Here is a 26,622-nt window from a genome sequence, read left to right on the forward strand (position 1 = left end):
TGAGAGCACAACAGTGTGCAGCAATTCATTGTTAAGAATTCTGAAAAGCTGCAGAACAGAAGGTTTCAAACTGTAGCTAACAGTGACACAGACAGAGGCGCTTCACCCGGTTAGTGTGAAGCGCCGTTAAAGCTTGTTCGGGGAGCCGTCCCTGGGTGGCCGGATCAGCTGCCCACACGATTGCCGGATCCATCATGGAGCCAGCAGGGGGAGTGGGGCTTGGAGGCTGCGCAGCCCCCGGATGCCTCGTGCAAGTGGCATCCTGGAGAGACCCTCAAGGCCAGGAGGCTTGTTGGAGCCTCCCAGTGGGAATCTCCTTGAGAACCATCGCAGTGCGAAATCGCGCCACATCTCACAACTGCAAAAACACAAGAGCTCAACTGCAGCAAAAGCTCTGTTAACCTCGTTTAAGGGCAGGGTTTCCTAGGCAGGCTAGGTGCCATGGAAGCACCGAGCTCACGGACGAGCCCAGTGGTTTCAACGATCACTGGAAAAAAGGCTAAGCTCCCTTAGCTGGCTTTCCAGTGATCGTGAGGCTATTCTCACGATCACAGTGAAGCTACTATCACGAGCAGCAGAAACTGGACTAAGGGAGCCCAGACCAGTTTCTGCTGCTCGTGTACACCAATGGGAACCACGCCACTCTCAGCAGAGGCTCAGCGCAAGCCCGTTTATGGAGCCTGCCACTTAACCTGGGTTTTGAACATGATCACGGAAATACTTGGGGGGGGGGGTGTCCCAAGAAATGCACTGCACACTCATGCGGTGTATTACTGGGGCTTGAGGGGGCAGGGCGCAGCATGGCGGCGCTTCCCTTCACCTGACCTCCAGAGCTGCTGGGCAAGGTGTGGGAGAACCACAGGTAAGCACTTTTGGGATTCTTCCCTGCAAAAGAGGGTAGCTTTTTCACATGATCATGACAATAGCTTGAGTTGTTAGTTCTGATTCCTCCTTGGAGGAAGGCTTCATTTTTGGTGGGTAGCTTCACATGTGTAAGCAGGATATGAGGGTAAGCAGTATTTTCTTCTCCGTATTGTGAGCCCATATCATGCTATGCCCTTGTGCAAGGTCAAGAAAAAACCCCTGCTTCCCTTCCCAACCCCAGGCTTAAGGCTGAGGAAATCAAGAAGATTGTTTTGGTTCTGGCCAGTCAAGCCACTTCAGTGGCTCTACATCCTAGCGCCTCGAAAAGCAAGCCCCAGCCTTGCTCTCCAGAACCAGAGGGGAAGTCTGGGGCTTGTTTTGGAATGGGCTGCACACACCTGCGCAGCTCAGCACCAAAAGAGCCATCCCAATCTTCATCTCCAGCTTGGGAGCTGGAATTGGGAGGCAGGACAGAGATCTTCTCTATAGTTGAGCTGCTAAGCATAGCATAGCTGCAGGCATGATGGCTGCCCTCTTCCTAGTTCCTAACTGTACAAGAGGAGAGGCTCCTTTTGTCAAACTTGCCAGAGGGCAATGTAATGCTCATCACAGTAAGAATGTTGAGTAGAAGTGTAAAAGGATATGTTTAGATGGATAAATGAAAGTTTTGACAGAACTGTAGAATAGAACTTTAATGTTCAATTGCATCCATTATTAGACACATGCTGATTTAGCTCTTTTTTGTGTCCAACCTTCATGATTCCATATGAGCTATTTCTAACATCAATGTGCCCGGTAGATAATCTTTAAATATGTGTGTGTGTGTATAGTCACACAGTTTGTAAATTCATGTCTAGTCCACATAAGTCACATGGTATTCTTGTTTATGGCAACTGATATGGTTTGGTAGTGCCAACAATGCAGAATTTATGTAGTAATGTAGCAGCTGACTAATTATTCTTCTGTGTTATAGTTGTGTTAACACAATTTGTGTTGCACTGAAGCTCATCTGTATCAGTCCCTGAATTCCTGACAGTGACGTTATCTGTCCCAATCCAGACACTCTTCACTGGGGTAGCCTGTGTTTTATATTACGGTTTACATGCCCTTCTACACCAGTTCCCAGTTGTATAAACGCTCGGGCTGCTTGCAGCCTGAGCATTCATAGAGCCAGCCAGCTAGAACACCTGGCAACAGGGATACCCCCCATGCTCCTTGTGTGGCACATTGTGGGACTTCTGGAGGCTGAGCTGCGTTTCCCCAGCCTTCAGATGGCTCACTACAGGGCAAGTTGTGTGGGGACACAAGCAGCATGGCTGAAGACGACGACCAGATTGTCTGGGGGGGAAGGTAGGTGCGATCTTGCCTTCCCTCCCGCCCTTCCTAGCTCCTAAGTGAATGACCTTAGTGAATATGTAGGAAGCAGCAGGAAGAAACTGTACAACCGTGAAGGGAATTAGAAGAACAAAACAGTGGAAGAAAGGAGGAGTGGATCCAGACAGGGTGCAACTGTCCCAGACTTTCTGGGCTCATTTCAAAGTGCTGGTTTTAACCTTTAAAGCCCTAAATGGCTTGGGACCGGGTTACCCGAGAGAGCGCCTTGCTGCATATGTCCCTACCCATACCTTAAGATCTTCTTTGGAGGCCTTTGGTGCCCCTGTCAAACGAGGCGAGGAGGTTGGCTACCAGGGAGAGGGCCTTTTTGGTGGCTGCACCCCGTTTATGGAATAACCTCCCCAGTGAGGTTCGCCTGGCTTCATCACTTTGTTCTTTTAGACGCCAGGTAAATACATTTTTTGTTCACCCAAGCCTTTTAAATTCAAGTTTTTAAATTCGGGTTTTCAGATTTGTTCTGATTTTTAACTAGAGTTTTTAAGCTGCTTTGAATTGTATTTTATTTTTACCTTTTTTGTTTGTTATGATTTAATGTGTTGTGTATTTTTATTGTATGTTTTAATTCTCTGTTGTGAGCCGCCAAGAGAACAATTTGTTATGAGGTGACTAACAAATCAAGTTTATTAATATTATTAACTGCTAGAAAACTGCCTAGTTTTGAACACATTTCAAAGAAGGTGATGCCACCTGTGGCATCACTGCTATGCGGTTAATGTAGCCATGTAAAAGAAAAAAAGTGAATTCTAAGAGTATATTATTCATAACATCCTGTCCATAGCATGCTATGATTCCTACAGTTGCTTGTGATAGTAAACAGGGAGTGTTGTTCTGAGAACATCAGAGGCCCTCTGCTGGATTTATGAAGAACCAATCAACTCCTACCTTATTTCCACAGGCTGCCTGGGCAACTATGCACTAAGATTAAATGGTGGAATCCAAGTACTGCTCGCTACAATGTAAGGTTACAATGCTTGTGTTCTAGTTAACAGAGATTATGTAGAAATATGAATTACTTAACCTATTTTATGGCTCACATTGCCGAGGCCATCTCTGTACTAATCAGAAATCTATGTATATTTATCTGAATGTATTGGTCCCCTCAAGCACAAGTGTGAACAAGGAATGTGCAACCAAAATGTTGTTTTAAATGTTGTTTAAAACTGAAAATGAAAAGTTCCTGAAGGAACAGAGGCGTAACTATAGGGGGGGCGGGGGGGCACGTGCCCCGGGCGCCATTTTTTCTGGTCACATGGGGGGCGCCGCCATGACCAATTTTTTTAAAAAATTTTTAAATTTTTGTTAATACAAATGTTTCCTGCTCAGTGCAGCAGCGCTGCAGCAGTCAAGGGAGCGCGTCAGTGCCCCCTTCCCCACGAGCGGTCCTTTCCGCGCTGCCTGCGCCCCCCCCATTGCTTTGCTGGCGCCTGGCGGCCAGTCAGTGGCCTGGCTTGGCGGCGGCGGCGGGCGCTTGTGAGGAAAAACCTAAGTATAATGTAGTATGTTGGGGGGGGCGATGGGGGGGGCGCAGTGGGGGGGCGCCATTTCAGTGCTTGCCCCGGGTGCCATTTTCCCTAGTTACGCCTCTGGGAAGGAAACAGAATGATTAAGGCACAGACAAAGTTTTGTGGTACTCAAGTGACTGATGGCCAGCACTACATCCAAACATGGAGCATAACCCTGAGTAGTCTGAAAGCAGTTATTTGGTAAGAGAACACAACTATTTTAAATATCCAACCAAGTAAATGAACTCTAGCTCATGTACACAGAGACGTTTTCCAGTCAATATTAAAGTCATTTTGAGTAAAACCAAGGCGAATTAACAGTAGTTGTGAGCTCAGTTTCTTATCTGATATGTTGCTGCTACCAAATCTTTTAGAATACTATCAGTGCTGATGGCATGCTATAGAACATCCCTTTGCCTAAGTATTTGAGCATTGGTACCCTGATCCTAATCAACTGTAACTTTAGACTCTGCCATGCCACAAAGAGTGGTTTGTGCCCCAGTAGCTAAAGCAGCATCCTGTGCTGGATGTTGTTAATTTCTGCTTCAATATCCATTCAAATGCTTATACCACTAGAGAGAAAGAGAAAGAGAGAACATTGCAGCAGATTTGGGTCCCCACGTTGGTGTGAGCGCACTTTTTGCAGGCACTGGATGCCTGCAAAGATTAGACAAGGGGAAAAGACAGCCAAACACATGATAGGTCAAGTAAGTCTGTATTATTATACTAACTGCAGTGTATTATTAAAATTGCAGTTTAATTTTGTTCCTCAACCGGCTCTTCAGACTCTTTATATTTGTTTCAGTAAAAACTTCTCACAGAATGCAATTTAGAATTTTTTTTACAATGACAAAAAGGACGTGAAACCCATGACTTAGAGATGTTCACCTATATGAGACGACTGTTTTCTAGTTTCTGATTTCTCTGTCTAACCTAATTTCCTTGTTATCTAGGTGAAGCCTAGATCTGGCCGCGTCCTTCTGACCCTCCATAGCCACAAAGTTACTGGAATGATAAACCAAAGATTTTCTCCCATCATGTGGATAGCCTCCTAATGATTCACATTGGTTTTGGCTCAGAAACAAGGTAAATTGCTTCCCAAGAACTGGGAATTTTCAAGCCAAAGACTAATTTGGCTTCCTCCTCACCTGCTGCTGCAGGCTCTTCAGCCACTTCCCACTTTCCAACCCCCTTCCATCCCCATCCCACATGTGATGCCCCCAATCCCCTCCCTCCCCTTTTCCTTTATGTCCAACTTACCTTGCTGTCATGGCCAATGTTGAACCTTTGCCACAATGAAATGCATGCTATAAATGCCACTTTTAAAAAGTACATTTATATTTTTTGTTAAAAGTTGCACATCCTAGAAATACAAGAAAAATCAAAATTGTACTTTTGAAAAATTGGTTCAATGACAATTTTTAATAACAAAAATGTTGGGTTTTCAGGAGGCTCAAGACCAAAGTGCCCAAACTCGCCTAGTCACCAACCAGACAGTTTCTGCTGCTGTTATAGAAAGTGAAGAGGGCAGATAATGAAGAATGGAATGATGGGGAGAAATCACTGTGTGGTACCAAGTGCATTCAGAATTTTCTTCTTTCACTGACAGACACTGTCTTATCTTTAAATAAAAAGTATCAGCGTTCTTCCATAGTAAAGTAGGGGTCATTTCTTAGAAATGAACTGGTCAGTGCACAAAAAGATGAGCAATCAGGAGAAAACCAACTAATATGTAGGTTGATTTCAGTCAACTTCTGTTGTCCCACATGGTCTTAAGAATTCATTTCCTCTTTCATGGAACCACTTGTTTGATACTGCGGAGAGAGAAAAATATGCCTGTAACATTGGGCCTGACTACAACTTGTCATTATGGGCATTAGGGAACAAATTTATGTTGAGGCAACAATAAAATAAAGGCTGCATGCACACACTCCCCCAATTTCATATGCTCTCTCTTCATAATACAGTTTCCTCCTGATAGTGTTGCTAACTATCAATAAATTGTAGCTGAGGGTGATGGGAATTGCAATTCAACAACAGCTGGAAAGCTAAGGTTGCCTACCCATTTTATACAGACTTCTTTCCATTTGTAATGTAATAATAAATAAATAAATTTCCATTTGTAATGTAATAATAAAGAAATAAAAATTGCCAAAAACATGAAAATGAAATTTCAGTATTAAGGGCATGAGCCACTCCCCTCCATAGGTGCAGATGTGGATATGGCAAGGGAGCGATCAGGACCGGGAGCAATGGTGCTCTCTCCTCTTTCTAAACAGCCTTTGGTCACAGGCACTTGAGTCATAACATGTAGCTTGTGGTCTACTACTCTGATGTGAAGAGAACCAACAGCATAGGCCTGCTGTTGCAAGGAATGCTGATGTGCTGTGCCCTGGGTCAGCAAAGTAGGAAATGCAAGGAAAAATCTCAAATGTCAGTACCCTACCATGTGCACAGCTGTGCTCATAGATTAAACTTGTGGCCAGCCACATGATCTCATTTTTGGACCCTTCATAGCCAATTCCACCAGATACTGAAACTTCAGAGCCAGCGTGGTGTAGTGGCTAGATGCTAGACTAGGACCAGGGAGACCCGAGTTCAAATCCCCATTCAGCCATGAAACTAGCTGGGTGACTCTGGGCCAGTCACTTCTCTCTCAGCCTAACCTACTTCACAGGGTTGCTGTGAGGAGAAAACTCACAGCATGTAGTACACCGCTCTGGACTCCTTGGAGGAAGAGCGGGATAGAAAATGTAATAAATAAATAAATAACTTCACTGTTTAAATTTCACTTAAATGGCCACTTCCTTCTGGTTATCTATGATCTGCTGTCATTTAAGGGGGTCACAGTGGTTCTGGGAACTGAACTTCGGAATCAAGATATGCAAGCCCAAGAGCAAGGAAATATTGAAAAAGTCTTATCAGACATCGTCCAAGAATGCCTCAAAGCACTGGACCACACACTCTCCAGCACCTTTAAAAACTTTAACCAGTTAGTGAGTCTGAAATTTTACTACTACTAAAACCATTTGTCGATGCCCTGGTGGGAACCTGGAATAAGGAACTCACCAGGGCAGTAGACACGATTGTTCCTAAACTTCCCTTCTGATCTGCTTTAAAAGTGGCCACTTGGTATACAGAGGAGCTGTGGGGTCTGAAGCAGCAAGGTAGGTGACTGGAGCGCAAGTGGAGGAGAATTTGGCTTGAATGTGACAGGACAAAGCATAGATACCATTTGAAGGTTTATGCGGCAAAAACCCCCAATTCTGGTCTGCACACATTGTTTCTGCAGGTTCACGTCCCGCAGAGCTATCCCAGTTTGTGAGGAGTTTGATTCAGGCTCCTTCCAATACAAACCAATCCCTGGGGGCTTTGTTCTGCTGTGATGCTTTTAATGAGTTCTTTGCAGACAAAATCTCTTCTATTTGGGCTGACTTGGGTTCCACTGTTTCTACAGGGTCTATTAAGGTGGTGTTCAGCAATCCCTCTTGCAGTCTTAGATTGGATCAGTTTCAATCTGTGATGCCTGATGACGTGGACAAGCTGCTTGGGGTGGTGCAGCCTACCACTTGTTCTCAGGATCCTTGCCCAACTTGGCTGCTTCTATCTAGGAGGGAAATTGTTGGAGATGGCCTAGTTAATATCATTAACTCATTGCTGAGGGAGAGTAGGATGCCTTGCCTCCTTGTTTGAAGGAGGCTATGATTAGATCACTTCTTAAGAAGCCTTCCCTAGATCCCTCCGTGATGGATAGTTATAGGCCGGTCTCCAATCTCCCATGGTTGGGCAAAGTGATTGAGAGAGTGGTGGCTATCTAGACCCATTTCAAATTGGCTTTAGAGCGAGCTATGGGGTTGACACAGCCTTGGTCGGCCTGATGGATGACCTTTACCTGGGAATCGACAGAGGGAGTGCAACTCTGTTGGTTCTTTTGGATCTCTTAGCGGCGTTCGATACCATCAACTATGGTATCTTTCTGGATCACCTGGGGGAATTGGAGATAGGAGGCACTGCTTTGCAGTGGTTCCACTCCTATCTCTCCAGCAGATTACAGATGGTGGAGCTTGGTGATGGTTCCTCTTCAAAATGGGAGCTATTATATGGAGTCCCTCAGGGCTCCATTCTGCCACCAATGGTTTAACATTTACATGAAACTGCTGGGTGAGGTCATCAGGAGATTTGGTGCAAGGTGTTATCAATATGTTGATGACACCCACATTTATTTCTCCTCCTCCTCCTCCTCCTCCTCCTCCTCATCATCATCATCATCATCAGGAAATGGCATTCACTCCCCAAATGCCTGCCTAAAGGCAGTAATGGGCTGGATGAGGGATAACAAATTGAAACTGAATCCAAGCAAGACGGAGGTGCTTATTGTGGGGGATCAGAATTTGAGGGGTGAGTTAGATCTTCCTGTACTGGGTGGGATTACACTCCCCCAGAAGGAACAGGTACACAGTTTAGGAGTACTCTTGGATCCAGGCCTCACCCTGGTATCTCAGTTGGACCCTATGGCCAGGAGTGCTTTCTTTCAGTTTTGGTTGATTCAACAGCTGCGTCCATTCCTTGAAGAGAACGATCTCAAAACAGTGGTGTATCAGCTGGTTTCCGGGTGAAATACAAAGTGCTGGCTATTACCTGTAAAGCCCTGAACGGCTTGGGTCCGGGCTACCTTCTTCAGTATGGCCTTCTTCAGTATGATCCCCATCACTTGTTAAGATCATCTGGAGAGATCTGACTCCAGTTACCACCGGTATATCTGGTGGCGACTCGGAAACAGGCCTTTTCTGTAGCTGCTCCTGGCCTATGGAATGCACTCCCAGCAGATATCCACAGAGAGCCCTAAAAACTTGTTTAGCCCAGCCTTCCAAGGTTTTTAAATTCTTAAAAAAATGTATTTTAATTAGTTTTAAATGGTTTTAAATGGTTTTTTAATTGTTTGTATATTGTTTTTAGTAGTCTGTGTGTTCATGTCTTTTTAAATTTGTTGTACACTGCCGAGAGCCTCTGGATGGGGTGGTTTATAAATTTAATTAATTAATTAATTAATTAAATAAGAGAGGTTCTTACTTACCCCACTTACACCCTACTAACACTGGGCAGGCTGCGTGCCTTGTTCGGTAATCGCCCTCTCCACTTCTGAAGAGATTATACCAAAATACTGCAGTCCCCTGAGAATGAAAGAAAATCTTCACTAATTTACATGAATAAGGTGTGTGTGTGTGTGGGGGGAGGGTGTATGAGAGAGCGAGAGAGAGCGCACATGCACATATTATCTAACTTCCATTGATAGCCAGATACTTCCAACACTTTGCCATGGCAAGCTCATTAGGAGCTGCACTGGAGGATCCTGAAGACTCACTTCACCTAGGGCTGGTCAAAAGTACTTTCTTTTCTGGTGAAGATTTTAGAGAGTATCAAAAAGTGTATCCTCCACACCCCTGTTCAATTATTTTCCAGCAATTTCTTCAAAAGTGTTTGTTTATTTATTTACATTGCCTTCTCTTTCAACTGACCACATTTTCCCATAGTGACATCTCTACATAGCAAAACCTGCTCGGCTATATAACATCACGTCATAATCTACAGTACACATTATCTTATTGGCTAGGATCACCCATGTGACAAATCTATGCAAAAGAAAGAAGCAAACAGAATTAGAAAGAAAATGGTGCTGAAGCAACAGCAGCAATAACCACAACTAGGTTCAATCATTGAAGCAGCTGCAGCAATAACCACAACTAGGGGCAATTACTGAAGCAGCCGCAGCAGTAACCACAACTAGGGGCAATTATGACCCCAAATAAAATTGAAGGAAAAAAAAAGAGGAAAACTCTTACCATTAAAGCATTTTGGAGCAAATTTCTTACTCCATCAATGCCTATTTTTAATCTAAAAGTCAAAATGGGAGAGCATTTGGCACAGCCCTATTTTAAAACCCAGTGCTTACTGTCCAGTAAAAACTAAAGCAAAGTATCAAACAAGTATCTTTTAAACTTTATTGGACAACACTTGCAAGTTCTGCAACGAATCAAAGCTCAAACACAAGAGAATTGTTTCACTTGCAGCCAATTCTGGCTTATTAAGCAGGTTGAAACTCAATTAATCCGTCTGAAACTGTTTGTGCAGGTTCACATAAGAAAACTGGACTCACAACAATATCAAGTTAAAGGATTTGTCACAATGAGATATGCCTTCAATTAAGCAGTCAACACTCAGTGAGTAAGCCCACACAGAAGAAGACAGCTTCCACATACCTTACCAGACCACTGGAGCCCCAGATTTGCATCAGTCATATCTCCAGGACCTCAACCTTTCTGATGTCCTAATTCTAGCTTTGCTTTTACAAGCTGCTTGTTTTCAGATTAATCATCTGAACTAGCCCAATATGTACCCATGACACCTGTACAACCATAGTACTTACAACACTCCAAATGTCAATAGATATGCTGTCTGGGGAAGCCAGCTAAGGTTTGCTGCTATTTACCGCTGGGGGAAAATGACTATATGATATGGGAAAGGTGTTTGGATTCCCCACAATAATTAAGTGTCAGTAAAACCTCTTCATGGTGTACCTGTTTTGTGTAGCCACCAATTAAAATTTTTATGTTAATTCAGAGGTAGAGGCTCATAATACGGCTCAGCATAGGGCCCGTTTTAACACATGACCTACTGCAGTGCTAAAAGGAAAGCTCAGGAAAACTCCATATGCTCAGACTTTGGTCTTTGCATCAGGCACCATTGAAACTACAGCCCATGTTTTACTGTATTGTAAGTCATATAGGGATTTTTGTCATCATTACATCTGTCTATTTTTAATTAACTTTCCAGGCCATACGAATTCATTTTATGTAAGTCTTTTACTGTCTGACCAGAAAGATGGGATATCCCTAAATATCGCTAAGTTCTGTTTGACTGCTAGTAAAATTAGGGAACAAATACTAGCTTCTGCATAGTGGGTTCAGGTTGAGCAAAAGAGGTTTAAATTTGCAAGAGGAGAGCTGGTCTTGTAGTAGCAAGCATGACTTGTCCCCTTAGCTAAGCAGGATCCACCCTGGTAGCATTTGAATGGGAGACTCTTCTGTGATCGCTGTAAGATATTCTCCTTAAGGGATGGGGCCACTCTGGGAAGAGCAGAAGGTTTCAAGTTCCCTCCCTGGCATCTCCAAGATAGGGCTGAGAGAGATTCCTGCCTGCAGCCTTGGAGAAGCCGCTGCCAGTCTGTGAAGACAAGACTGAGCTAGATGGACCAATGATCTGACTTAGTATATAGCAGCTTCCTATGTTCCTAGTGTAGGTAGATACTGCTGTGTATCGTTCCAATTGTACTACTATATTGTGTTTACTGACTCATTTCTTTTGTTCAACCAAAGATTGATTGATGGATCGATCAAGCGCATTTTTAACTTTAGTGTATTTTAACTAATTGTGCTGGAGGTATTTCTCTACTTTGAATGGTATTTCATTGTATCCAAGTCCAGAAATAGATTTGGCTATTCATCAAGCCAGTGAACTCAAAACTGCCATACAAATAGCTGATGGGTAGAAATAGACTAGGATAGAAACATACTAGGAAAATAATATTCATGGCAGTTTGAGTAGGGAAATGTTAGTAATAGACAAGTTGCTGGTACCTTTTGGGGCCAAATTGCAGCTCCAAAATCTGGGAAAACTGTGGCGCCTCCAGCTTCTACATCACTCATCTGGGAAAACAAAATAGTTGTAAAAACTAATGGCGGATGATTCAGCGTCACAGCCAGCAACAGCTACACAGATTCGTTGTTCAAAAATGTATTATTCTAAAGGTAAAATAAAATGTGCCGTTGAGTCTATTTCAACTCCTGGCACCCACAGAGCTCTGTGGTTTTCTTTAGCAGAATACAGGAGGGGATTTACCATTGCCTCCTCCCACGCAGTATGAGATGATGCTTTTCAGCATCTTCCTATGTCGCTGCTGCCCAATATAGTACCATAGATGTTAATTAGAATAAAGCATTATTTAAAACCATCAGATTTTGATTTATCATGATAAAATGAGGACAGAAACACAAGCCTTGTTTTAAGACTCATATTAGCTAGTGGTTTTAGTCAGATTTACATGGTGTTAAATGTCAGCAATAACTTACTTAAGAGTTTTGTATTAAAAATCATTATTGATCTCAACTGTAACCCTTCCAGGGATTTTAAAAAATTATTATTTAATGGAACACATCAGGCTACATAGCCCTTTAAGCCACACATTTCCTTAGCAAATTGAAAGCATATCTTGGCACTGATTTAATACAGCTTAATTATGTGTGTCTCTGAATGAGCCATTTATGAGTCTGACATATGGCAATAAAACTGATACTGCTCTATTTCTGTCCTAATGAATATTTTCAGTCCTCTACAAATTCCACTAACAGCAAAATCGTTAGCACATTACAAGTGCCTCAGTCATCCTGTTGTCGGTGGCACTTGCTTCCACATGATGGTCAACATCCAGTGCAGCTATGTCTCTGAAACTGTATGTCTCTGAAATTGTCATTCCCATACAATGGCCATTTTGACACATATAAATGCATGCATAGTGAGCTGAGGCAGCATGGCATCAGTCCAGATGTAGGCAGCACCGAGCACAGGAACAGCCACACCCCTTAATCCCCAAATTTTAGGAACCCTAATCTGAATACATCACCGAACAATTTAGTTGTATGTCACACAAGTGTGCCCTACTCTTCAACTGCATACTAGGGCACACATCGCACTGAGAAAGCATTATTTATGTCAGTTGTTTTACAAACGTAAATGAACAGCTTTTGTTAGACACTTTATAAGATATTTGCTACAATACAGGAGAAGCTTGGGGTTTGTATTTTTAAAGCAAGTGGAGAGGCTGCACAAGAGACCCACAACATCAAATGCTATCAAGTTGGAAAAGGTGAGAACACCCCTTTAATGCACACTCTGCACACATAATAAAGCAGGAATAAATGTGTCAATCAATTCTTTTAAAGTTTCTATTTTGAACCAAAATCTAATCTAATCAGTAGCTTATTTACAGTTTTCTGAAGCTATCCTGATTATACCAGTCTATATAGCAGTGCAGATTGCATTCTTTCACAAACAGGAGAATGAAAATAAGTTCCCTTCATAGATACCTTGATTGTATCCGATGTCAGGAGAGCAAGGGAATGTCCACATTAAAGGTATACAATATCTAGTAAATTGCTATATTTCGTGCAATTGGTTCTGTTTATACTAGCAGTTTGATAAACGCATTTCATTCTGCTTCTCAGTCTGCACACAGAGGATTGGTCATACTTACATAATTCAAAAAAGTGGCCACGCGATTCCCAGTCCCTAAACGCTTGAAAGCATCAGGTTCATCTTTCTACAAAATTAAACAACAATAAACTGCAAACCTCAAGCACACAGACACAACACAGAGATACTTACATAGTTAAGAAATGTTGCTAGCCTATTTCCATCCGTTTTGAGTGTGCTGTCAAAGGGTCGCTGAAACAAACAACAACTTATAACCCAATTTCCAAACTGGTACATCTTTGTAGCTTTGGAAAGAGACATGCAGCCTGACCCTATGTATGTCTATCTGGAAGTAAGTCTTACGGAGTTGCTCACTGAGGCCATTGCCAGATAAGGAGGCATATGACAGCAGCTTTAAAGCCCTAGATTAAATAGTCCTAGGCTAACCACATGTATTAACTCATCATAATATACAAGGAAACCTATTCTGTCACCAAACCAGTTTTACTCAAAGCACCATCCTAACTAAATCTGCATGCATGAGAGCATCCAGAAATAGCATCTCTGTATCTGAAGCATGGGGGCCCCGTGCACAGGGTGGGGACCATTTTTGCCCATTTCCCCCTTCCCTAGAAGTGATCTGTGTAGCATGAAGTTGTGTCCTTGAGAGTCACAAAGCCTTCAGGGAGATAATTTCACACTGCACAGTATTTCCAAGGGAAGGGGAGATTGGCAGAAATCACCTCCCACCTGCATGCAAGCCTCTGTGTGTCAGAAATAGGATGGTATCACTGAATGTGTGCCTTTTTTGGCTGCACACACAGCTTTAGTTAGAATATCAGCCACTGTGTTTAAAATATGGATGCTGGCCATTGTATTTTAAAATCTGTATATTGTTTTTAAATACTTTATTTCTATAACATATAAACATAGATTTTAAAAAGCCCTATTTACATTTCCAAGAAATATGACAGATCTCTTTAGAACAGGTTTACACAACAGAAGACCCACAAGACAATTGCAGTCCCTTTCTTTAATCTCTTTGTGGCCTCCTGATGGAGCACCAACATCCCATTGTTTGCAGCCCTTTCCTATAGTTATGGAAACATCTAAGGCCTTTCAAAGCCTAGCAAAGGCGGGAATGAGAATGGATTTATGCCTGTCTCACTATGCCTGCATTGCTCCTCCTCTACTTTAGTTCAGAGGAACATGATGGATTTAGTGCTAGGTTTTTTTCAACCTGTTGCAGTTAGCCAGTATACTGCATGGCTGCCTGCAGCTGAGACTCCTTAACTGATGTGAATTAAGGATGTGCATGGATCACGACTTGAAGGGCTATTTGTAACACATCCCTTGCACCTTTAAAACAAAGGAAAGCAGGGGGATACCTGCTTCCCCGCCACTTCCTGAATCAGCTGCGTTCCTCCCAGCTATCTTGGTGTGCCGGTGGCGCTCTCCCCCAGCTGCCCCCATGCGACGCTGGCACACATGTGGCCTCCGCTCATGGGTGGCAGCCATTTGCATGGTCAGCAACCATGCAAATGGCCACCACACATGTGCAGAGGCCATGTGCATGCTGGCGCTGCACGGGAGCAGCTGGGGGAAAGCGCCAGTGGCGGGCCAAGATAGCCAGGAGGAGTGCTGCTGATTCAGGAAATGGCGACGAAGGAGCAGGTGTGCACTTGCTCTCCATTTTAAAGGTGCAGGGGATGTGTTCTGAATCACCTGTCAAATCATGATTTGTGCACATCCCTAGTGTGAATTGCTGAGATGGTGAAAACCTTTATTCCACCAAAAGCATCAGGGCATGGAGAAGGGAACAGAAACAGGAAAAAAAGGTAGAGAAAGAGGGTAATATGGGGTGCAGAAATACTTATTGGAAGGGATACGGGGGGATCTGAGAGACAGAAGCACAGAGACCTCTGGTATGGAAAAACAGGGGGATACTGAGAGATTGAAGAGCAGAAATAAGAGAAAAATAGAAGCAGCAGAAAAGGAAGTGCAGAGGGACCTGTGATGGTAGAAGAATTGATGAGTGCTACATGAAATATACAGAAAAAGAAGTGGGGACTATGGTAAAAGGATGCAGACCTGTAAGTAGCAAAGCGAGTGAAGAGGGCATATGATTTGGGCAGTGGTGACTGGTCAATAAAGGCAGGAGGGGCTGTGCACCTCCTCCAACAACAATTAAAAAAACAAGCTAGTAAAAGATCAGACTTACCAGCAGCCAGGGACACCTTCAGAGCAGTTAGCTTCCTCCAGCCCCTCCTCCCCTGCTTGTAACAGCAGCTACTCAAGCTGCTCCAGCCAATTTGATTGTTAGCTGGCTCCTCCTGGCACTGCCCCCAGGAAGAACTAAAACAGTGGATTAGAAGTGCACTTCCTGGTTCCTTCAGGGAGTATATTTTTAATACGTCTTTTCCCTTCTTCCTGGGGGCAGTGCCAGGAGGAACCTCCTAGGAATCAGACTGGCTGGAGCCACTTGAGTAGCACCTGTTCCAGCCAGTAAAACCAAAAGAGGAAATTGCAGACAGGGGAAGAGGGGCTGAAGGAAGCTTCCTGCTCTTGAGGATTCCCTGGCTGCTGGTAAGTCTGATCTTTTACTAGCGGGAGGTGGGGATTCTCCCCTTTCTCCCCTCTGTTCCTCTTTCTGCCCTTTGCCCTTTCTCCCTGCTTTTTTGCCCTAGCTTTTTCACTTTCTGCCTCCCCCCACTCCAATTTTTTCCCCTACTTTCCCCCACTTTCTGTTTTCCTAGCCCACTGGCGTGGAGGAAAGGTGAGGGGTAGGCACCTGCCTCTGTGACCAGGTTCTCCCCTGCCACCACCCCCACCACCTTTTCCAATACCCACCAGCTACTACTGGCTTTGGGCCACAGAAAGAAGGAACGTATGAGCATAGGAAGCTGCCTTATACAGAGTCCAACCATTGGTCCATCTAGCTCAGTATTGTCTACCCAGACTGGCAGCGGTTTCTCCAAGGTTTCAGGCAGAAGTCTCTCTCTCAGCCCTATCTGGAGATGCCAGGGAGGGAACTTTGAACCTTCTGCATACAATCACGCAGATGCTCTTCCCAGAAAAACAAAAAACCCTGCTACTGAAAAAGCCCTGCTAACTGGACTAATAGGCATGTTTTGAAATGAGACCCTCATATTTAGGGGAGAAAGCACGTGCACAAATGCCCCCTTTCAACCCAGCATGGCATCCTTTCCTAGTGACTTTTTAGTGGTGTGTTCCAAGTATTTCTTTTTTGATAGTGTACCCCTTTGGGATTGGAAATTGTCTTCTCAATGCTTTTGCTATGTCACTTTGTGAACTGTTCATTGAAAAGCAGTATATGTTTCCCCGAAAATAAGATAGTGTCTTATATTAATTTTAGCCCCCCAAAATGCACTAGGGCAATTAGCGGTACATCAGAAATTACTGCTAGGTCTTACTTTCGGGGTAGGTCTTAGGGGAAACAGGGTACATATTCATAATTAATAATAAAGAAGAAGATGTAGTTATCAGGGAATGGGCTAAAAACTTAAAATGGGTAAAGATTGCTTTTCACAGTTAACACCAACCCTTTCGGAGTTATTTTACTAAACTTTTTCGTTAGGGTAATATGAAATGGCATTCAAAATTTGGACTGTGCACCCTTACTTCAAAAGTGTACATTTGGGCTGGATATCACAACAACTATATAAAGTGACCAGGGAAGCAGAACAAACAGCTGCAGATGGATTGACCAATTTTAATCACTGTAAAGCAACAGAAAACAGCTCCAAGTTTTAATCTGTGCTGCATACAGAGCCTGGAGGACCAGTCCAAGCCTATAATAAATCCAACTGTTGAATTCCCTTAACCTTGGCAGTGAACTGTCAGCTAAATTCCAAGAGTGACTCCTCCCCAGCATATGGTCCAAAAGTGAAGATCTTGTTGGTTGTTTTTGACGCTCAAGTTCCTTATAGTAATCTGCATTAGCAAACAGGTTTACATGTACACTGATTTGTATCAAAGCACAACAGTCCAGTTTGGAGTAAACTTTGCCCTATCTTCTCCCTACTCCGAAAGGCAAGATCTTGCTTCACCAGCATGCACAGGGAGAAGGGATATAATCCAATCCAATATAATTATAATCCAAATGCTGCCAATGCAGCTGCAATGACAACAACGACAAAAAACCTCTTCTAATTTAACAAGTCTAGTAGTGCTGGGTTATGAATGATTAGGTTTTAGGACTGATTTTCTGTTTCAACAGCTAAGTTTCCAGTTCTGCATTTGGTTCCCTTGAGTGCTTATGAAACCATTCAAATGGTGTTTGAGCACAAAAGTGCTAGCTAACAGAACTAAATGCAAAAACTATAATCCAAATAGTCATCCTCGCCCTAACAAAACAATAGTTGAGTCAAGCTCTTATAAATGTTCTCAGGAGCATTTAAGCCAGCACTGGCAAAGAAACAACATTCTAAACTGCCTTTAAAAAAAAGCGTGAAAGGCTAAAATATGAGAGAGAGCAGGTGGTGCACCTTTGTTCTGCCAAAAAGATAAATCTTATGGACGATTTCTAGAGGTATACATAAGATGCGGAAAGCTTACCCACACCTGTCAAGTAAATGTGTGCCTACACTGGGTCAAAGCTCCCTGAAGCATGCATGCAGGTGTCCAAAGGCATGTATATAACTTCACATTTGATCAATTTGCTTTATGAAACACTGGTATACAACCAGTGTATTTGTAGCAATTGTCTTCTCAAAGGCTGAAGATGACAAAGACCCTAGCACAACAGATCACTAGAACAAACTAGAAGTATCTTATTTAGTAGGGTGTGCAATGGAAGAAATTCCTTCTCCCTGCTCCTGTCCACCTGCCTGCCCCCCCCCCCCCCATCTGGGGAAGTTCTAGAGTAGGGGTCACTGGCATACCACTGATATGTGAACAGAGCCCTATCTATTGATCATGAGCATTAATTTATGGGATTATGTAAACTAAGCTGTAACACAAATTGTTTTAAATTGAGAATATTACCCTTGAGAAGTCGAAGTGTGGCTCATATTGTCCTCCCATGCCATAATTAGCAACCTAATGTGTGGGAAAGATTACATTTTAAAACAAAATAAATGGAAACAAATATTTTCAAAAAATACAGGTCAAAACTAAATCATACTATGAAGTGAAGGTGACTTGTTTAGGATTGTGAATTGCAGTGAATTGTGAATTGCATAGTGTGTACCTTTGGAGTGGAGTTTTTAAAAGTCAGGAGTTCCCATGAGTGCACTGGGACTAAATGTCCAACATCTCAGCTTTCTGACCCAATATTTTTGCCAGAACGGGAGCATTTCTTAGTAGCTAATACTCTCATTCATTGAACTGAGAAGGAAAGATGCTGTTCTGCTTTACTGAACAGACACCAAAATCAAAATGCTTGGCTAAAGAGATGAATCTTGAATGTTCTTTTAAAGGCCTACATAGAGAGTAAAGCTCACATATTGGCTGGGAATGCGTTCCAGATCCTGGAAACTGGAGCTGCTACCAGTTAAACTTCACAGGACACTCCAGCCATGTGTGCAATTCCAGCACAGGTAAATTACTACTTTTGATTATGGTTGCTGACTGAAGCAGTGTTGATTTTAAGTAAGGACCTTTCTCTGCTAAGTTAACCTCAAACCTCAGGTTTGAGCAGTTCTGTCTGAATTAGGACCAGACCGCAGTTGGCGAACCGGTTAGGTCCAACTGACCATCTGGTCCCGTCTGTCCAATTGAACTGGCTCAAACTGGTTTGAGCGTCTAGAGGAATCTGGTGATGATTCCCCTTTGCTTCCAATGGTAATAAAGGGGGCGGGGGGGGAGCAGCGAGAGAGAGGCACATTTAAAATTGAAAGAGGAAGTGCTTACCGGCAGACCTGCATGGTGTTGCCTTCACCCTTCCAGCAGTGGTGGTCTGCAAACAGCCTCTGCGCATGCTGAGCACACGAATGGCCTCTGTGCATGCATGGAAGCCGTTGACATGCTGCCATGAGGTTGGGAGAAGCACAATATAGGCCTGCCGATAAGCACCTTCTCTTTCATGTTTAAAGGCTCTTCTCTCTCTCGCAGCTCCCCTGCAACCTTTTATTACCTTTGGAAGCAAAGGGGAATCCTTACTGGATTCCTCTCTACAGGTGCTTGAACCGGTGAATTAGTCTGCAGAAAACTGGGTTTGGTCTGGTTCAACCGTGGACTGGACCCCCTTTCGCCAGGCCAGTCTGCGATTGAACCAGCCCAGTTCGATCATGGACCTGTTCAGCACACCCTTACTAGAAACAGATTCAACAGGAGAGAGACTAGACATGGAACCAGCCAGATGTTTAAACCCTGTTAATGGGCTTTTGTACTTACCTGCAATAGTTCAGCCGTTGTCCCTGTAAGTCCTGTGATCTGCTCCATTCGATGATTCACCTTGGCAATAACTGGGTCATCATCTTCCTCCAGCCATGAACTGGCAGAAAAGAAGATTTCAAATGAGCGCTGTTAAAAACCCTTTCAGATTTTTGTGAAACATGAATTGAGAACAATTCAGTTTGAACAAATAGTTTGCCAAGCATACTATTTCCCCAATTCTTTTGCTAGTCTTCTTTAAAAAGAGAGAGAGAGTGTGGGAGGTCAAGTGATTATTTCCAAAGCAATACATAAAATATCAACTTTGCCAATTAAGTTTTATTTTTCCCCCAAGAAATTTGGAAGTTAGACAAAGGGAGAGCAATATTTATTCTCAGATAGCTTACCTTTTAGACACCCTGTAGCTGGCTACAGTTAGTACACCTGTTTTGGGATCACGTACTGTAGCTCTTGCCAGCTGTATAAAAAGGAATACAAATGTCTAATTTTGCACCAAAAATACATTACAAAAGGTAATAGAAATTTCCATTCCTGTCCTCAATTTACAAACGTCAAACTCCTGAACTGGGCAAAAACATAGGTGAAAAATGTTACAGTAAAGTTGGAGATTATGCTGTACACACAGAAAGAGTGAAAGAACTTCATTAGTTTCAAACAGCTTCATCTCATGTGGATTTAGGCTCCACAAAAAGGGCTATATGAATCACAATGGCCAAGAATCAGATTCTAAGAACAAAATATTTTCTTCATATTTCTGTTTTGAACTCTGATTATACTATCAAGTCAGATTGATCAGTATGAAAGCTTTTATTCAACAATAGACTTGGGGTGCTTCCAAATGTATAAGTGCCAGCACACTGAATTCACACACACACACCACACACACACACACACACCCCAACCAGGTCTGGGCCAATCCCTAAGGTGATTGCTGCTGTTCCAAACAAACAATTCAAACAAACATTCCAAACACAGTAGTAAGTAACATAATGGGTGGCACAGTGTCAACCTACCTAACCAGCCTCCATCATCATACCAAACACAGGTCAGGAAAATTTATTATTTATCTATCTATCATATTTATATACTGCCTGATATATGTACCTCTCTGAGATGTCTACCAGCTCTTGCTTTGGAAATCTCTGGGCATTTACTTTTTGTTTCTAAGCAGACTAAAGTCACATATGAAAGATGGGCTGAATAGCAGGATTGTTGCTTGTGGCGAGGTTGGGCCAAGGCAGACACACAAAATCAGGAAAGGAGGTGAAAGAAACATTAAAACAAATTAAGGGTTTTTAAGGATAGCCTTAAAGCAACTCAGGATAAAAGACAATACATTTTTTGTCATTTTTTTTTTAGGTGTCCCTACAACTGTACCAAATTTGGTTCAAATCATTTTGGCAGTTCACAAGTTCACTTGTCTCTCAAATGTTCAGATGTCCACCATCTTAAATCAGGGTGGATGACATCATTACAAACTATGCCATTGAGGTGCCCCTGTGTGTCAATACAAAAGAACCAAATTTGGTCCAAATCAGTCCAGGCATTGAAAGTTGATAAGGATGAATACACACACACTTCTGCGAGCAAGATCGGTGATCTCATGAACTTACTTTCCTTAAGGAAGGTAGGCTAAAAATAAAACATAATTTTTGTGTGTGTGATTTACTTCTTACCATTTCTAATGCACTGCCACTGCATCTTCAGCTTTACACAGCTAACACATAAAGGTATACATTACATTAAAAACCAGGTATTATGTACGATTTCCTATACCTTCCTAGATGTAAATGTTCCATTGAGTTACAAATTATGTTCTAATGATCAGATTTGCACCATTGTTTAAGAAATGTGTGAAGTACTACCAATGGGAAACTGGATTTAAATTTTTTTCCCCTCTTGGTAATTTAAACCATGATTTAATAACCCTGTTTGAAATGCAGTTATGGATTAGACACTAATATATTAGCTGGCCTTTTAAAGTTCATCTAAGCTGTTTTTACACATTATGTTCAATGCACTATAATCTGTGTTCAGTGTACACATGTTCAGATCTATATGCATGTATACTTAATCACGTTACAGGTGGCCCTCGTTATCTGCAGATCTGCAGTTGGGCAATATGTGCCCAACCTCACCATCCGCAGTACACAGCTTCACATATCCATGGTTTTCGGCAGCACAGTTCTGTCCTTGCATGGTCGTGCTCTTGCTGCACGTGCTCATGAGTTGTGAGAGGACAGTGGAATCCTTTGGTTTGCATGTTTAGAGTGTTTTGTGCTTCTAAAAGCCATTTGGGGCAGCATTTGGTATCCTTAGGGAGCCAATGGGAGCCTTCAGGAGCCATTGCTCTGGAGCTCTTGGAGCCATTTCTATGGAGCCTTTGGGAGCCATTCCTGCGGAGCTTCTTGGAGCCATTTTCTGGAGCCTCTTGCAGCATTGTGCTGCCCTCGTAAAATGCTAATTATCACTTTTATACATTTTATTTTAATTTAAAAATTCAAATTTAAAAATTGATTTTAGTTTTGGTAATTACACCACAGTATTTAATTTAAGTTGCAATTAAAATTCAATTTAAAAATTATAAATTGATTTTAATTATCCACTGAAAATTGATTCTCTTCTCACTCCTTGATTCTCACACAATACTCTGAATTGGATTTGATTTTGTGCTGCCTCTTAGACCAGCCTACCAACCAATCAGGCCAAGGGGCTTGTGCTGCTAAGTGCTGGACTTCAACAGTGGGTTGAAGAAATGTCATAATTACGCATTACTGGAGAAGCTGGGAGAGGGGCTTTGGTGGAGGAGTGGGAGAGTTAAAGTGGTCATGGAAGAATGCTGTGCTCCATCCTTATTTCTGTTTTTACCCTGTCTTTTCGGTGATTTTTTGGTCGTTTTCCTAGGTTCCAGAATCTAACCCCCAATTCCCACTGAGGTTTCATTATCCATAGTTTTGTTATGTGCGGTTGTAGACCAGAACAGAACTCCAACAAATAACGAGGGTCACTGAATGTACAGCATTATATTTCCTACGTGCATACTTCATTCTAGAGGGTCTGTACCCAGATTCACTTTTTTTAAAGGAATGAAAGTATAGCCATTCACACAAAAACACATATATGTGCACAAACACATGAATGCATGTACAACATAATGTCTAAAGACAACATAATGTCTGTGCCACTAATTCTTGTCGAATACGAAATGTATCTTTCTTACAAAAAATGCATTAATCACATATCTTTCTTACAAAGAATGTAAATAATCCAAATTACAGCACAGCTACATTCATGTATTTATCCTATTAATTTCTAATGTATTGATACTGCCTGAACCACAATGAATAGGGAGATGAAATACCAATAAAAGTGCTGAAAAGATTAGCAACATTTATGTAGCTCAGTTTATCTTCAAAAACTAGGCGGAGGATTTGCTGACACTTCTAACATGCCACAAGTTTTACTCTTAAGAGATTAGTGTCTACCTAGGATTTCTAAAGGCAACCCAATTATAATAAGAACCAGCAATTGGTGGCCCCTGGGCAATATCTGGTCCTCAGTCAACAGCACCTGATCTCTGCTGTTCACTCAGAATCCACAGATGGCCATACTTTCCACTTATCACGATTTCCTCATGTCCAATCACATTTGCATTTTATCCCAATTCTTAGTTTTCTTGTCTCAGTGTGTAGCTTTTGGCACAATATAGAGCCAAAGTTCTTGCTCATCTGATATTCTGTTGCAGCCTCTTGCTTCAAAAATCCTGGCTAGAAACTCTGTCTCTTGAACATTGTTTATTATACAACGAAGTATGGCTTGCATCGATATAATTGAGATTCGTATGCCTGCAATTGTCTCAGCATATGGTTCTTTTCTATGGGCTTCAGTTGTCCTTAACAAAGAAGAAACTAAAATACTGCTGCTTATATCCTTATAGTAACTAATGATGGCTGAACTCCCCTCAGTTCAACACATATTTGGGCAACAACTCTGAGCATAACTGGAACGTGGTTGGGTGGGGGGCTCATCCCCCTACCCTGCAACAGCTTGACATTTGTTCGTAATGTTGGTTACATCTTATTACATTGCCTTAACATTTCCTCCTTTTTTTGTTCTAGTGCCTGATATCCAGACTAAGTTACTCAATGAGGTGGTTCCCACGATCAGTGGGAACCACTGAAATGGGGTTTGTGGGGAGAGTTGGCTTAGTCTGCTCTGGGCTGCTGAACCAGCCACCCACACGACTGCTGGCTCCATTACAGAGCCGGCAGTAGCTCGGGGGGGATCAGGGGCTGCGCGGCCCCTGGAAGTTCCAGCATGCCCTATGCGAGCGCACAGGGCATGCTGGAGAGACCCCCAAGCCGGGAGGTTGCTTTTTAGCCTCCCAGTCGGGAGTCTACTCGTGAGTTGCCATGGTGCAGCAACATACGATCATAGAGTGCAGAGCACTCGCTCCCCTAACCTGGGCTTAGGGGAGGGTTATTTAAGCGGGTGACCTGCTTGAGAGCAACCAGGCTCGCCTGCGAACCCAGTGGTTCTCACAGTTGCCAGAAAGCGGGCTAGGCTCCTTTAGCCCACATTCTGGCGATGTGAGATTGCCTCAATAGTTATCTAAACTACTCAAGAGTTATCTAAAGGACTACTTAATTTCAATAGCCAGGTTGTCAACCACTGTCAGTCTTTACTTTTTCCCCACCCTCTTTTCACTTTCTGTACCCCCATTACCCCTCAATAAAGCAACTCATTCACATCTACTCTCTTTTGTCCTTTCCAACATGTCCACACTGCAACTGACTTTTCTGAAGTACTTTAAGGTTCATATAGCTGTTGGCTGGTCTGCACCCATTTATTTTATTTTTATACCACCCTTCCAGAATGGCTCAGGGCAGTTTACAATTAAAACAAAACCATTAAAATCAGTTAACAATTAAAACAGAAATTATAAAACAGTGTAAAACAACATCATAAAACAATTAAACAATCGGAACAATTAAAAAACCCTGAAAAACCAGGTTACAATATTAAAACCATTTACAACTATTTAAAAACCCTGGAAGGCCAGCTCAAACATTTGAAGCGAATTTCCCCCACTTTGAGGAAAGCATAGTCATGAAGAGTGGTCACTAGCACACTTCCACACAGACCCATTAACATTGTGACACATAAAAGGTAACACTACAACTCTGAAAGATCTTTCAATACAAGCCTAAAGAAGTTGTACCCAAATATAGACTTGTTCTTTCTATATCTGCCTTTATTTAAAAAAATTTTAAAAATGGATGCATATGTGCATTTGCCATGCCAAAGACAGTCATTCTACGCAAAAGGGATGCTTTTTGCCACACACAGAGACTATTCAAATGGGAATGCAAAAGTGGGCTAAGGGAGTCCAGCCTGGTTTTGAATGCTCGTGTGAACCACCAGGATCTGGCACCACAGGGTGGCACGTCCCAGCACCCCAACCCCAGGAGCGCCACTGCTCATCTGGGCAGGTGATCTGCCTGCTCAGGGACTGGCAGATGATTGTCTTCGGGAAAGGTAAGTAAAACCTTTCTTTCCTACAGACAGCCCGGTAGCTCTTACAGATGGTGAGAAGAGCTTCATACAGTTATGTGTTAGGTATTTACACTGAACAAGAAGCATGAAAGCATGTTCCTACTCTTTTTCATTTTTTAAAGTTTTTTTGATATGTAAATAGTTTTTTAAAAATGCATGAAGCATCAGGAAAATTCATAGAGTTTATAAAGGTGAAAGTTGTGAAGCAGGCAAGAATTTTAGTCAAGGCAATTGGCTAATGAAAGATGACTTGTGACTTCAGAAACATCCTCATGTTCTCCAAAAAGGATCAGTTTCTTTTTCCATTCCAAGCCATTTCTTTACATCATGCACTTAATAATAAATGCAGAAGAGTTATACTGACCCTGTATTACTTGATTTCTGTGTGTCAGAGCCACAGAGACAGTAAAATGTCATTATAATTTCAGTACCACAGCACAGGAGCTAACAAAGCTAAAGTAAGTTGTCATCCAGGTGTAGTGCAGTAGATAAACCTCCTCCAAACTCATCCTGCCCTGAGGGAGGAGGGCTCATTGGCTCCGTGAATCTAGTTTCCACTTAAATTAGAATAAAACTCCAAGCAAGTTCAGTATACAAAACAAACAAATACTGTGAACTTTATAAGAAAGGCTGGGCTGGAAACAAAAAGGCCAAAATTAAAAGTTCACTATAAAATATTCCAACAGAAATGTTTCTCATTTTAGTTTCTCACCAGGCCATGTAAATTATAATGAATAAAGCATTCAAGCAAGCAAACATTGTTGGTCTAGAAGTGGCATACTTTCCCTCTATGTGGTTAAGCATATAAAAGGAGGAGGTTTAGTATAGAAGGTTTAGCAGATACATAGGCTGAGCCTATGCCTATATACTCAGAAGTAAGCCTCACTATATTTAACAGAGCTTACTCCCATTTAAATTTGTGTAGAATTGCAGCTTATGACATAATTCCTCATTATATTTGGAAAAACTGACTGAAAAAGAAGTTTTGTGGTTTGGATCCAAACATTACAGTTTTGAAAAAAACACAAAGAGGAAATAAGGTATGTGGTGTTGTTGGTTTTTTGGGTTTTTTTGCCCAGGACAGATTCTTCAGTAGAAAGTGATTTTGCTAATGGTTTTGGAAGAGCTACTTTCTGAGCTCATGAAACTCTGGCTATTGGGTTTAATTTAAGTACGTAGCACATACATTGCCTGGAACTAGTGCCCCAACTACTCAAATAAGAGTTCTAAGATGCGCTTGATTATATTATAGCTATTAGACACATAGAGCTAAGTTGGTTAGTTTGATTTTGCCCAAGTCCCGCATTTCAACTAAACAGGTCACACTAGCCAACTGAAGTGCTGACATAACATACTGGTTGAGAAATGGGACAACTTACTTTTGGCTTAGCCAGCTGCTTAATCTTCTCTATTTCTTCATCAGATAAGACATCATAGTACCTGACAATGTGTGGGCTGTCCCATTCATCTTCTTCCTTAAATGGTGCTATAAGCAGGTGAGGACTTTTGTTTCCATCGTGATACCTACAAAACAACCTCTTCTTTCTTCGAGGTGTCTGTGAACAAATCCAGATGGACACACTACTATTTTAAATGCTGAATATAATTAAACTAAGATGTCCTACACATCTGGTATTTCATGTGGACTATTTAATAAATATCATCTAGCTGTTGTAACTGCAGTATTTTCAATGGGAATACA

The 26,622-nt window shown here is 42.3% G+C and overlaps 1 protein-coding gene and 2 long non-coding RNA genes across 7 annotated transcripts in view; 2 read left to right on the plus strand and 1 right to left on the minus strand.

Moving 5' to 3' along the window:
• LOC128346021 (uncharacterized) overlaps positions 1-4,942 on the plus strand; it is a 46,182-nt gene extending 41,240 nt beyond the window's left edge. The window contains exons 3-4 of the long non-coding RNA XR_008316741.1: positions 3,155-3,215; positions 4,715-4,942. This is a non-coding gene — a long non-coding RNA (uncharacterized LOC128346021). The remainder of the gene's footprint in view (positions 1-3,154; positions 3,216-4,714) is intronic.
• Positions 4,943-5,078: 136 nt separating this feature from the next.
• Positions 5,079-26,622, minus strand: part of P4HA2 (prolyl 4-hydroxylase subunit alpha 2) — a 57,898-nt gene continuing 36,354 nt past the window's right edge. For 2 of the 5 annotated variants that reach the window (XM_053298835.1, XM_053298836.1), the window contains exons 9-16: positions 26,300-26,476; positions 19,751-19,821; positions 19,365-19,464; positions 18,015-18,068; positions 13,069-13,134; positions 11,396-11,464; positions 8,836-8,932; positions 5,079-5,575 (exon numbers count right to left, since the gene is read on the minus strand). In XM_053298835.1, the coding sequence (XP_053154810.1) occupies positions 5,505-5,575; positions 8,836-8,932; positions 11,396-11,464; positions 13,069-13,134; positions 18,015-18,068; positions 19,365-19,464; positions 19,751-19,821; positions 26,300-26,476 (705 nt within the window). In that variant the 3' untranslated portion in view covers positions 5,079-5,504. Of the gene's footprint in view, positions 5,576-8,835; positions 8,933-11,395; positions 11,465-13,068; positions 13,135-13,199; positions 13,260-18,014; positions 18,069-19,364; positions 19,465-19,750; positions 19,822-26,299; positions 26,477-26,622 lie in introns of all 5 variants that reach the window. The other 3 variants (XM_053298838.1, XM_053298839.1, XM_053298840.1) reach the window with 3 other exon arrangements.
• Positions 15,524-26,597, plus strand: LOC128346022 (uncharacterized). Its single transcript, XR_008316742.1, has 3 exons — positions 15,524-15,593; positions 18,449-18,568; positions 24,714-26,597. It is a non-coding gene; the product is annotated as an uncharacterized LOC128346022 (long non-coding RNA).

This window comes from Hemicordylus capensis, chromosome 2 (genome assembly GCF_027244095.1).
Source record: "Hemicordylus capensis ecotype Gifberg chromosome 2, rHemCap1.1.pri, whole genome shotgun sequence".
NCBI classification, from domain to species: domain Eukaryota; kingdom Metazoa; phylum Chordata; class Lepidosauria; order Squamata; family Cordylidae; genus Hemicordylus; species Hemicordylus capensis.